The sequence below is a fragment of the Thunnus thynnus genome, chromosome 17 (genome assembly GCF_963924715.1).
Source record: "Thunnus thynnus chromosome 17, fThuThy2.1, whole genome shotgun sequence".
In the NCBI taxonomy this organism is placed as follows: domain Eukaryota; kingdom Metazoa; phylum Chordata; class Actinopteri; order Scombriformes; family Scombridae; genus Thunnus; species Thunnus thynnus.
Genome location: NC_089533.1, coordinates 23392158 through 23406540, shown reverse-complemented (window position 1 = coordinate 23406540; position 14383 = coordinate 23392158). Strand labels below are relative to the sequence as shown.

The 14383-nt window shown below is 38.8% G+C and overlaps 1 protein-coding gene across 1 annotated transcript in view; it reads left to right on the top strand.

Annotated features, from left to right (window-relative positions):
* LOC137167908 (microtubule-associated serine/threonine-protein kinase 1-like) overlaps nucleotides 1–14383 on the top strand; it is a 49472-nt gene that overhangs the window by 17691 nt on the left and 17398 nt on the right. The window contains exons 3-5 of the mRNA XM_067570253.1: nucleotides 10332–10426; nucleotides 11989–12064; nucleotides 13849–13921. Coding sequence (XP_067426354.1) covers nucleotides 10332–10426; nucleotides 11989–12064; nucleotides 13849–13921 — 244 coding nt within the window. The remainder of the gene's footprint in view (nucleotides 1–10331; nucleotides 10427–11988; nucleotides 12065–13848; nucleotides 13922–14383) is intronic.

Here is a 14383-nt window from a genome sequence, read left to right as displayed (position 1 = left end):
GGAAACATTAAAAAGTCAGCCAAAGTCTGTTTTCTATCAACTCAGTTAGCTAGCTAGTGTAAAATGATTTGATGATTTATTTTTGTGAAGATTTGTTTTGTAGATGATCTTTTTTTGGTATTGGTTGTTGGGGTGTTTTATATGATTTGATTGATGTGGTCCTACTATTTCCAACGAATATTAAAGTACACACGTTTCTCTGTTGAAGCTGTCCCTGTTCTTTTACCTACCCACAACCCAAAATCAGATTTAATCAATGTAATAGTTAATGCTAACATGCACCAGCATTACACTGCTGGCAGCGGTGGGATTCGAACCCATCCCTCTGTAATTTCAGCCAACAAAATTGTAAACTGTAAAAAATTGGAAATGTGCCATCCAAGAATGGAAAGCTTGGTTGGTTGGCTGGATGCTAAAGGAAAGTGGGTGACTAGAATATAGATGAAATAAGTGGAGAGAATAAATATTTTGTGTGTTTGTTAACTCAAGTGCTTCGGTGCGGGTCCTGTGAGGCAGACAGCACACACACACACACACACACACTAGACAATAATCACACCCAGTTTAATACCTGCACATACGCACAACCACACAACTCTCACACACATACATCCTCTCAACACACACAATCATATCCTCGCCCTTTGCTCATAAACTCTCCTCTGTAACTAAATACGCCATTCCACTTCACTTAACCAATTATGTGCAAACCAAAGGAGGTCACTGGGAGGCCAAGACACCTGAGTCAGACTGTAGAGTCTCTCCGTCTAAGTGCTGTAGCTTTCCCCAAGAGGAACCCACAGTTCAATACACACCAGGTGCTACATCTCCCATTAGTTCCTGATTTCAGTAAAGGGCACCGTCTTTCCTCTCCTCTCAGAGTAATGGTACTCTTATTCTCTTTGATCCTCGTTCTCCTCCACTGTCTCAGGGATTCTCAAACAGGAGAACACTTTTAAGGACATGGGCTTCTTGACAGGGCTAAATTTACCTGTGCTTGATAGATATTGCTACTGTCAGCTGCTGTGTAACTCCCCAGACTGAATATTTGAGCGTATTACAGGTTTAAAAAGAAACAAACAAATGAGAAAATAGAGTGTTTCATCCCGCCTGAGAGGCTTTGAAGTTCTGTCAGGAATGTTTGGGACCCCAGACAGCTGAGGAAAATGAGGGAAAGAGGCACAAGGAAGGGTCAACGTGTCTGTTTGCCTTTTATCCTGGCCATTGTGTATTAAGCCAGGCGATGATTTTGACATTTAACACAATGCTCGGTGCAGTCGAGTGAAGATCTGATGGAGCTGAGTAAGGACAGTGTTTTGCCTCAGGCTCTCATCGTGACCATTTTAGCTTATGTCCTTGCCTTTTACTGCTGCTCATATGACCCAGTGGACAATATTATTAGATTTACTTAGAGACTTGGACTGGTCACTAAACAATATATACTGTCCATATACTTTACACACTCCACTCTATGTGCTGTTTTAAATTTAGCTTAAATATTATACCCCAGCTCTAGCGCTGAAATGATAAATTGCTCTTAATCATTGTTGATTAATTGTAAAAGTTGTTTTTTTAAGGAAAAATACCAAACATTCTCTTGTCCCACCTTCTTAAAAGTGAGGATTTGCTGCTTTTCTCTGTTTTATATAATTGTAAATTGACTGTTTGCTAAACACCTCCCACAGACAGTGATTGTCCAACTTAACAACTGTAATAAGACACAGCAGGCCTGTAAAGGTTTAAGATACCGGGCATTTATAGAGTTTGGAAGATGGTGTCTTTTTTTCCTTGCCTCTCAAAAAATAAGCAGCCGAGCAAAAGTTTGATGAATGGATTAAACCATTTGTTTTTGCTGCAATCATTAGCAAATTACCAGCTAACTATCTAACCACCAACAGTAGTAACAAAGAATTACTTCATCTTTTTTCTTCCTTATCCTTTATTTAAATGTGACAAAAGTGTGTCATTAAATCATTACTACATCATTAGCTAACTAAATTAGTTTGTGGGGTTACAGGTTACTTTAAAAAAAAAGCCCAGCTCACAACTACCACATCCACTGTGTAGTATTTTCTCACTGTGAGGAAACCGGTCTTGGATGCAGAGCTTCAGGTAACATTAGCAGCTCTGTCCTGCTTCTCATTGTGTTTGGTCAAACACCGGTCTGATTTTAAATTTTTCCTTTACAAACTTAACAAAATTAAAAAGTCACCAGAAGTCTGGATTTTTAACCAATGAGTGGAGCTAACGTTAGCTTAATTATCCAAAATCTGATCAAATCTGCCAGTGACAGTTGTCATTTTAGTCAGCAAATTGCTGATTAGAAATGAGAAAGCTGCTTTTGTCTGAAATCAAGGACCTATTGTTTTAAAAATGTTTAATATTTATGAGAGTCAAATCTGCCTCTGTTATTGTTGTAAACTGCATATATACCATGCAAGAATGGGTTTTAGATTGTTGGTTGGACAAAACAAGACATCTGAAGATGTCAGTTTGGGCTCTTGGAAATTGTGACAGGTCCTTTTTACTATATGACATATTATAGACCAAATGATCATTAATCATGTAACAATCATTAAATTGAGAAAATAATATTACAATAATTGTTAGTTGCAGCCAGCCAAAGCATCCTTTTCTCACATTTATATTTATATTATGAGAACATCTTCCAGATGTTATAATATCTGCACATACATTTGTTCTGTATATGCATATAATGCACATTTAATACCTAAAGCACAACTGCAAGCACATATGTTGTTCTTTCCATTTCACTGCCCTTATGCATGATCTTTTGTTAGAACCTGTCATTTGGTTCAGTTGTTTGTTTGTATGCTGGTTTTCCTATTTTTTTTTCTTGATAGTTATTGTTTTGGTGGTGAGTTCATTCTCCGCCTCTGCACCCGCTATCTCCACTTAAAAAAGCACCTATTTCTGTCTTTTCCTGTCTCATATTGTAGTTCTGTCCTCGCACTCACTGTTTGATGACTATTCTGTGATCACAGTAATTGCAATACAAATGTAAATATAATTGATTTAGAACACCTGCTTTGATTTGAAGGAGGACGGTGTGACTAAGAGGTTCACAGGAATTTTAATATTAGTCATTTTAGGGTAGTATACAGGCTACTGCTGATTGCAGGGATGAAACCTGTGACATTTTGACCAATGTCACTCTGTCCATGACCCAGTGTGTTCTTTTACACTACTGTATCACTAGTTTCCTTCACCCGACGCTGGTGATTTCACATGACATCACCATTAAAAGGATATATTGCGCATCTGTCTTCTTTCTCTGTCTCTCCTTCTCTCTCCCTTCAATCCCCCCTCAAACAGTGAACTTGAGTGACTTCTGTAACAAGCAGTATTTCTCTTCTTTCTCTGTGGTCCCTGGTCGGCGTTATCAGAGCCTCCTTGCCGCACACTGCGTAGCAACAAGCCATCACATGACCACAACTCCCTCCTCTCCCCTCCCCCCCCCAGGGCTGTAGATGGCAACTAAATTTCTTCAGGTTTTTGTTCCTGAAATAAAGTGCTCAAGTCTTTTCATGCTGTTACAAAACTTTAGATATGTATACAGTAAAAGAAAACAGGGCTGATGCACGCTCCACTTTTTTAAACAAAAAAATAAAATTAAAAACTGTGAATACTTGATATTTTTTAATTTAAGGTGGTGCAACAACACCTCTATTTTCTTCCACCTTCCACTCTCTTTAACCCCCTCCCTGAACGATCCCTTTCATTTCACCCAACATATCCCATGCAGTGATTTATTCACCTTTATCATTTCTATCTCTGGTCATCTCATTAATTCCCTGCTCTCTGCATGCTGTGGCAGTAAACAAGCCAATCTTCCCCCTCTGCCTCTTTCGTTCTCCGTCCTTTCTCTTTGAAGCACTTTAGCTTTTTCACTTTCTTATTCTTTTGTTTTGCTCCAATCCCTCCTTCATGCCTCAGATATATCACCTATACCTCTTTTTGACTTTGTAAATCATGGCTACATTTGTGAAGTCTCATATGAAGGGGCAGTTTGGTTTGATCAATAATAATAGTCCACGTCCCTCCTGCTGTTAAGTAGAGGGAGGAGTATGAACATGCAGAGGATGAAGGCTCCTATTTGTCTGGCTTTGTTCAAGCATTGGCAGCCTCTATGTCATCTGCTCACGCTTACACACCCAGCGCACAATACTCATGTGGTCTGTTTATGTGTGTGTGTGTGTGTGTGTGTGTGTGTGTGTGTGTGTGTGTGTGTGTGTGTGTGTGTGTGTGTAATGGTGAAAAAACTGGGTCATGTTTACCTTGCTCCTGTGTGGGTGATGAGCACCACTGGGAACGCTTTCAACCTGCATCTCATTTTTCCTTGTTTTGTTTTCCAGTTGCTTTCTTCTTCTCTCCCTGAAAAAAAGAACATTTGCTTCCCCTCATCTTGCTTTCATATTGTGATCACAGGCTAACACTCCTATCTCTCTGTACATCTCCTTCCTTGCCGCAGTCTCTGCACCTCCATCCCTCTCTCCAGCCCTCAGCAACAGCCAGTACAACCCAGATTTACTGAGTGCAATGGAGTGCATCTCTCCCTCCCACCTCCCTCTTGATCTTGAATGACCATCGAACGAGGAATGGGCCCCAAGCAACTGCTCTGAAATTTGGACTCTGCATCAGCAGCATTGCATTGTAGGCTTTCTGGATTTGTAGAGTAAATACACGCCAGTTAGTGTCTACATGTTTACACATAGCTCTAAATACTGACATGCAAGCTGTACAGGAAAATTCAAGGCCAAGAACTGAGTGTTTTTGTGTGTTTACAGCCAGGCTCCATTGATTTCCTGCAGCACTGAGAATCCATTAACCAAGAATAGTCCTGCTGCTCGGTTTGCCTTTGTTTTTGTCTCTCTGTCTTTCCCTTTAGTCTGCAGAAGCAGTTATTGAAGTGATGAAAGCCAGTGAAACCATGTTGAACCTCACACACTGAGTATACATGTACACACACTCACTGAGATGATTGGTATCACTGCTGCGTCAGTACCAGTTTGTCCCAGGGAAAAAAGGTTTAAGGTTAGAGTCCAACGCCAGGATATAATTGATCCAGTTTAGAAAGTGTGAAATGACACAATAGCAGTTATCTGACTTGGGCATTAAATCCAACCTATTGGCATATGTGATCAATATCCATAAAGCTAGTTATAGATTTGATCGATCAGGACATCCTGTGTGCAGTTAAAATAATGAAAACATATAGATGAGATGGTGCTTCCTCAGTTTTGTGAACTTATGGTAATATTTTAGATGTGAATATGAAATGGAGCTACGTGCTGTATACATTACTTCATTGGATAGCAGAGACACATGCTCATTTAGGTGGTATTAGCTCTAGATGGGCAGGAGGGCGACTGAAAAAGCCAGGTGGGATTGGCGGCTGGCAATATTCCAACAGCCAATCAACTGTCAGCTGTCTGCTGGTGGGATGGGAGCTCTGAGTCTTTTTCCTTTTCTCTGATCATGTTAACAGTGAAGACCTTATTTTTTAAAAACCTCCACAATTTAGAATGTAGACAAATATGAATACATTTTTCGAATATGAAGAGATAATGCGTTCACAAATTGCCACAAATGTCACAATACTTCTCGCATTTTCAAGATGCAGATTTGCCAAAATTTACATGAACAAATAGGCCATAGATTAAAAACACAAAGTAGTAGATGGTTTCAAGTTCAATATTCAGACATTTGATGAGGTTGATCCTCAATAACTTCAGTTTCAGTTTTCATCAGATGAGTTGTGCAGTGCAGGACAAGGCTGATAGCCTGGCATCTTGCACAACTTGACCTTGACAGAAGACAAGAAGTGACAAGCTGAGGTTAGGGATTATCTCCAAAGTGCATGCAAAATGGCCAAGAGAGCTTTTGAAATGTTGTCAATAGCTTCAGACCAACTTCAGACCAACTATACGGTCACACTGGCACAATTTTTGTTTTAGACTCAATTTCGACTTTGGTCTTTATTTAAGATAGGGCTCAAATACAAATCATGTTTTATTATTTGATTAATAATAATAATAATAAACTGTGTGTGTCCATCTACATCTGTGAGAACAGCATGGGGTTTGAAGAAGAGAGATTTGTACAAGTGAAGCCGTAGTGTGATCTGTTTTTAATGTTTTTAAATTCAGTTGAAATTCTTCTGTCTAACCAGCATGGTCCGTTTTTTCAACAAAGGATTATTGTCTAATATTAGTAATTTTGTTCATTTTTATTAGTAGTTTTGTGTCGTAAAATCTCCTCAGTTGCTGAATAAATTATTCTCATCCAAATATGAAGTAGACACTGTCTATTTCTATAAACGTGTTGCTGTCTCCTTCTCTACCCTTCTGTCTCTGTGCATCTTCACTTCACTGTGTTGATCCCATCTCAGTCAGCTCACGTCTTTGCACTGCAAGTGTCAGTGAAGGTGTGAGTGTGTGTGTGTGTGTGTGAGTAGGGGTGGTGCATCCCGCTCACATGTGAACCCATGTGACTGGGGCTGAAAGGGGAGAGAGGGGAAACTAACCGTTCTCTTCATCTGACAGTGCAGATGAGATGGTGTTGTTTGCATTTTGTTTGTTCTCTGCTCTTTGTTGTTTTTATTTGTATTTATTTATGCCTCTCACTGCCTTGGAAACCAGAGCACATTGTGACGCACACATTTGAAAAGCCTTCTGGAACACTTAAACCTACCACAAATATATGAGCAACAATGACAGGCTTTGAATAAGCCAATTACATTTGCAGAGATACGGGAAGCTATTGATGACATCCCCTCTTGGAAAGCTGCTGGCCCCGATGGCTTTCCCCTAGAACTATACAAAGTATTCAAAGACATTCTCTCTCCACTCATCAAAAAACTCATCAAAAAACTGTCTGAATCAACACAGACAGCTGCCATTTCCTTAATACCAAAGCCAGATAAAAACCCAGAGGAACCTTCCTCATACAGATTTAGTTTGCAGTGTGTGGAAAATAAAATATTGGCCAAGCTTTTAGCTAAGAGATTAGACCCTATCATACCCACCATCACTGGGCCTGATCAAACAGGATTTGTGCAAGGTTGTCATTCCTTATTGGGGGTCATTCAATATGCTAAAAACAAACTTCTACATTCTATGGTGGTCTCTTTAGATGCTGAGAAAGCGTTCGACCGAATCGAATGGAAATACATTTTTAATGTTTTGAGGTGTTTCCCTCTGGCCAATATATTTATAAATTGGGTGAAATTACTGTGTACTTTTCCACAAGCAATGGTTATAGCTAATGGTTTCACATCACCCTGGTTCACTCTTGGGCGTGGCACTTGTCAAGGTTGTCCACTGTCCCCACTTTTGTTTTCCATTGCCATTGAACCACTGAAGACACCCATATGTGAACAGTATTAACAGTGGGAAAAGGGAGCATATAATATCGTGTATCCAGATGATATACTGCTATTTCTCTGCTACCCTAAACAATCAATTCCAGCTGTGCTAGAAACAATCAATGAATTTACTCTCTGGCTATAAGATCAATGTGGGTAAATCTACAGCTCTACCACTGGGAGGTGGCAGAGAACGAAATAACAGCATAACATCTCCATTTAATTTGTCCAACAATGGCTTTAAATATCTGGGGATCCATATCTCCTACCAAAAGGAGGATCCATCTGGGTAAGATGAATTTGTCTCCTCTTTTTAAAAAGGTTAAATTGGATTTACTTAGATGGTTGTCTCTTCCAATTTCCTGCCTGGGACAGATTGCTGTTATTAAAATGAATATACTCCCTAGAATTTTGTATCCTATGCAAATGACATCTAATACCATCCAAAATAGCTTTTTTAAAGATCTGCATAGGATCGCGCCTAAGTTTATTTGGAAAAATTGACCTCCTAAAATGAGATTGGAGAAACTCCAACTACCAGTGGTAAATGGACGTCTTGCAGTACCAAACTTTTAATATTATCATTGGTCAATACAATTGAAAAACATATCAGAATAGGTGGCTCAAGACCCTAAATCAATATGGGTAGACCTTGAATCGCAAGGATGTAGCTTGCTCTCATTATCAAGTGTATCTTCTATTTTCAAGTTGGCGGAGGACTAAACCGGAGTCTCTGGTCTCTGGTACACATGCTCTGTGGGTGCCCTTCAGCTCTGGCAAACCAATCATTACTAGTTGACGTAAAACACAGCATTACCGGTGTGCCAGTGCAAGAATGTCGGCATAGACGCCAGATTAAAAACTCCAGTATACTGCGAAACAGAGAGACTGATAGACTTAATCATCATTGTGTGAACTCATTTGGCAAGGTCTTGAATAACAGATGTTCATTTATATGTAAAAGTCCCGCACTCCAGCTTTAAATAATCTTAAACAATTACCAGTTATTAGGGACAACTTTATTGTGAGTAACATTCTTAGTACATGGAATAGTGTAAAGAAGGTATTTACTATCACCAGAAGATACTCTTTTTATTGTTGATAATCCCAACTATTCCTTCTTGTGTTGACCCTGGTTTTAAAGAGTGGAACACATTTTGAATCCACGTGATAAATGATTTCTATGAAGGTGGAACTATGAAATCATTGAACTACACTTTTTCAGATTTTACAATTTTTTTAAAATTCAGTACCACAATATAAAGAAGGTCATGGCCCAGAGCAGAGTGAGGCACTCATTCATCCAGTCTGCCTGCAGAAGACGAAAAAAAAATAGCTACATTTACCATAAACTGTTCTCTTTAAGTAATATTAGTACTCTCAGCAGCAGGCAATCATGGGAACAGGATCTTAAATATTCAATCACTGATCACCAATGGAAAACAATCATGTTAAACAGCAAAAGAGTATCAATTACAAATCCCAGGAAATTCAGTTTAAGATTATACATAAATTACAAACCACCCCATATTGCAGTTGGCTTTAATGTTCTACAACCTCTCCCATTGGAAAAGCTCACACATGTTCATGACATGAATGGGTTTTTCTCTGTCTGGAGCCCTGTTATAGATTTTATTGGAGAGGACTATGCTGAAATCATATTAAAAAGTTTTGCAACTCTGGGATCCAAGTGATCCTCAAAGGGTGAAGTCCACATGTTCATTAACATTTCATTGTTATTGTAGTTATATATGAGGATGGAGGATGATGTTGTTTACATCTAGTATTTGTGTTATGTACCATTCTTTTTTTGAGAGTAACATTAAGTGTGCAACCTGTGACTGAAAATAAAATGATTGAATGAATGAATGAAAAGCCTTCTGGTTAAATTGTGCTGCTGTGGCGTGAGTATTCTAACAAAATTAAGGGTCTCTTGAATACAAAAAGCTCGCTCAATTCACTGCTTAATGGTGTGTGAATTAGATACAGTGATATAATGTGCAGCATGAATGTGTGTGGAGTCCACAGGCAGATTTGAAGTGACTCAGTGTGGTAGTGACTGCTATTAAGCAACCCAAACATAATTAACTGAGGTCATGGAAAAGTGGAGGGGTTTTCAGGGAAAAGCTAATGTTTCTGCAATATTGTTTTCTGGCTCCAACATCCATTTTTTATGATTCTCATCTCTATCGTTTCTTTTCTCCCTTGCTTGCTGTTGTTCCACCCCACTCTCCCCACATTTCTTATCTTGGCTGAGAGGAGGCAGACAGGGATGAATGACTGAGGAAATTGAATTCTCTTTATCGCGGTTGTGCTCCTGCATTGAGCCGTGCATTTGCACGTCTGCTTCTCTTGCACATATACATGCAGCTGTGCACAGATACTGTAGCCAAACACAACTCTGCTTGCAATATCCTCTCGTGTACATTTCAATTCAATTCAATGCAGTTCAATTCAAAGGGGCTTTATTGGCATGAAGGTGTCAAGAACAATGTTGCTAAAGCATCAAAGTACAGTTTGTCCAAATATTTGGACAATACACAATAACTGTAATATGAACATTAACACAACATTAAGATTGATATATATTAATTATATATGTATATATACAGCAGTGGTGAATGAAGTATTCAAATTCTTTGCTTAAGTAAAAGTACCAATACAACAATTTAAAAATACTCCATTACAAGTGAAAGTCCTGCATGACAAATCCTACTTAAGTACCACATATTTTGTTTTCTTTTGGTTGCCATGATTTTTTTGTGTCATCCTTTTTTGATTTCCAGTTTGTGGTCACTGAGCCTGTACTTGGTTGGAATCTGTCTCTGCTTTGTATCTCTGACAGCAGAGAGATATTCTGCCAATTCATAATCTCTTTTTAGGGCCAGATAGCATTTTAATCTACTTTGGTTTCTTCTTTCCAATGTTCTATTTTTCTCTACAGTTGTCGTACAAGCAACAGGAAAAGTCTGATCCTGACCACCACCTCTCCTACGCTGCCACGCCCACACTCCCCTCTGCCTCTCCCTGGACACCTCGGTACGTACAGTAATACATCACACCTCAGCTATGAGCTTGGCTTTTTCCATTTGTTGGTGCCAGGGAAGTTAAATTATTAATCACTTGGACTCCCATCTTGTGCATTAAAGAAAGAAAGAGTTGAGAAGTTTCAACTCTTGTGGGACCTGAGCACATTTATCTGGTGTCTTAAAGTTGCCTTGTAATGATCAATATATATTTTTTAAACCATTGGATTGTGAATAATCATTTTCTTGACTTTTGTCAAATGTATATTTTTCTGGCCCATCTGTTTTCCTTCAGAATAACAACCAGTTTAAAATGTTAACATGTTTATCAGGTTATTTTTACTGGAATGGACTGAATAATCAAAATCTCACCAGTTAAAGAAATAGTTTCATATTCTGGGACATACAATAGGGTTAGACAAGAAGATTGATACCACTCTCATGTCTGTATGATGTTGAAGATACAGTCAGTAATGTTTAGTGAGTAAGTAGTAAGTAAAGTTGATTTAATATAGCACCTTTCACAGAGCAAGGATACAAAGTGTTTTGCAAGAGTAAAATTGTTTAAGAAATAAGACTATAAAAATAGTATAAGATATAATAAAAGAAACAAAGCAGCTGGTTAGCTTAACTTAGCATAACGACTGGAAACGGGGGAAAAAGCTAGCCTGGTTCTGTCAAATGGTAACAAAATTTGCCTAGTAGTTAACATATTAACATACTATATCTTGTTTGTTTAATCTGTATAAAAATGAAGTTTAAAAATGACTTATTGTGGTCTTACAGGGTTAGCAATGAGTGTAGTCTCCAGGATGTTTCTGCGTCCAGCCAAGAAATAGTCAACTCTGTAAAATCACAACGTGTCATCTTTACACTTTGGTATTTTCAATTCCTATACTGTAGTTAACTCAATACTGCTGGATATAAAATAGAGTTGGTGCAAATAGTTGGCTCTTTCTTAAGTGTCTTTAGCTAAGGCATTCCATTGACTCATTTTTGAGCTGGTTTTGAAAATGACCAGGACTTGAGTAAGGTGCTCATAGGTGGGTTGCCTCCTACTTTCTGATCCCAAAACTGTGGAGACTGATAGAAGAAGAGGTTATGTAGATTGTGCAGTTTTTTTTACTTTGACTGCTCCCTTAAATTTACTGATTGAATTCATTCATCTATGAAGAAGCCTCAAATCAAATTTCACACCCACATTATTGTCCACAGAACAAGGCAGGATGAATGAAAAGTGCAGACTATAACGCATTTATCAGTCTAAAAATCAATGATAGGCCTTAATGATTTGGGAAAGAAAATCTAAATCAATTTCACACTTTGAACTTATCCCCTCAAACCTTACCCAATGATTATGAATAGTCACGTTGCCCTATTGAACCACAGACTCAGACGAGTTGGCCTCAGTGCTACACTTTTCAGGGAAAAGAGGAAAACATGGTAAGAAATTGTAAACTGTCTTTGGTTTTCCTGTGCTCATAATTAGAATAAAATGGCTTTATTACTGTATGTCACACCACTATCTTCCTCTCTTGTGTCTCATTCTGTGTACCTGTGTTATTGTCCCACCAGGAAGCAGCCCTCTGGACAGCCCACGAAACTTCTCCCCCAGCAACCCAGCACACTTCTCGTTTGCCTCCTCCAGAAGGTCACTACTTTATGGCACTACATATATTGAGTGTGATTACACATATTTACTTTTGCTTGTGTCTGTGCTAGAGATGTGACAGGGACAGAAAGTGAGACAGAAGAGGTAAGACACAGTCAGAAGTCAAGTCAGCGTGAGACAAAGGGAGGGGAGGAGCTGGAAGAAGTGAGCATCAGAGAACAGAAGAAGTTTGCATCTGTTGTTGTGCGAGATCTCGCACATCCTGGGGAGCAGGGAGCCTCTCGCTGCACTCGCAGATTCTCGCAGCGTAACAGGCTGACTCATGTATGACAGGGCCAAGCCATTACATTGGCAGTTCCACTGTGTTTATTCACGCTACTCTAGTGAGGAGGCAAGAGGGTCGTGTGTGTCGGTGTGTGTATGGCCATGAATGTGTGAATCTGTTCACATTAATGTGTTTTTACATGTGAGTTTATATTAGAAGGTTTAATATAATATATATTAATTATGTTTGTGCATTCATACACTGTATTAAAGTATGTGTCCACATACTATTGTGTATGTTTGGTCAGGGCCTGTTTTTTGTGGTTCAGGCTAAAACCCCTCAATTCCAATTAAGTGGAATCTTAATGCTGCAGCATACAATAGTGTACAATAGTGTACTTCAAACTTCACAGCAACAGTTTGGGTGAGGTCGTTTTCTGTTTCAAAATGACAATACATCCGCGCACAAAGCCAAGCCCATAAAGAAATGGTGTTGCCAGTTTGGTGCGGAAGACCTTGGCCTGTACAGAGCCCTGGCCTCTAGCCTATCCAACACCTTTGAGATGAACTGGAACAGTGACTGTGAGCCAGATCTTATCACCCAACATCAGTGGTCACTAATGTTGTTGCAGCTGAATGGGAGCAAATCCCTGCTGCCGGGTTCAGAAATTTAGTGGAAATCCTGAAAGGAAAAGAGTGGAAGCTGTTATGGCAGCAGATCAATACATTCGTAAATGGGAGTAATTTTCAAGTCAATATAGAAAATAGTGGACGCACACAAATGGACCATGATGTTTGTGTATGTCAGAACACTGTGTATTGTTGCTTACTTATAAATCCTTGTTTGAAAAGAAAATTGGAATGTGAATGATTTATGATTTTTTTTATTAAAAAAGATTGTATTTAAGAGAAGCCAAAGTGAGTGTAATAGTGTAAGCTTTAAAAGAATGGTCTGGTCGTAGTATTAACAAGAGCGAGGCTTCGCTCTCAAGCCTTCCATAGGCAGAGATGTATGTGAAGAGGGCCAATTAGATTTACCTCTTCTCAGTCAGACACTGTGCTGGGACTGGAGGCTCTGGGAGCCTGGTGCTCCTGTAAATCCTCTGTCCTCATTTATCAGATCTGTCTGCCTGCCTGTCACTGTGCGATTGAGGCACACAGAGGCACAATGAATCTGAGTCCCTTTGCTGTCCTCACTAAGGAAGGCTCCCGGTACAAACCTGATGTGATATAAGTCACTGACCCTCTGAATATTTTTATATATATATATATATTTTTTTTTTTTGTGCCACTGAAATTGAGATGGGTCCAAGTAGCATGTGAGATTAGGTTGTCAGGGTTTTGTCTTACAGGCACATTTATTATTTCACAGGCAGCAAAAATAGCCATAGGTGGGGTATAGTGATTCATTTCAGCTCAATAAAATATTTTTTAGTCTGTGGAATGTTAAAAATAGAAACGCAATACAGCCAAGCTAATATGATCTGGATATTATAGGAAAATGAATGAATGTATAGTATATACTAACATATTATGGTTACATATTTTCTTCTCTGCAGAGCGGATGGGCGCCGCTGGTCTTTAGCATCTTTGCCCTCTTCTGGGTATGGTACTAACACTCCCAGCTCAACAGTAAGTAACTTAATTTCCTTCTCATCACCTAAATCAGTTAATCCCAAGCAGGGCACCCCAGAGTGACAATATAGTTAGCTAAAAGTAAACGGCTAAACAATAATAAGCTAAAAGTAACAAATAAACAGTTGGAAAAGTTGAAATAGTTAACTAAAATAACAAACAGTTGCAATTGTTAGCTTAAAGAGAGTTAATGACTGAACACGTGAAGTATAGTTAGTGAAAAGTAATGGCTAAATGATAGCAACAACTAGCTAAAATATAACAAGTAGTTAGCTAAAAGTAATGGATAAATGGTTGGAACATCCATTGGCAGCCACTCTAATTGGTAGTAGTACAAATGCAAACTTGTAACTACCTCTAATTTTATATAATTAATAGTGTTAAATAACATACAGGTTATAATTAATTCCATGGTGACTGGTGGTGTCAGGAACCACTGACATAAATAACTGAAACTGG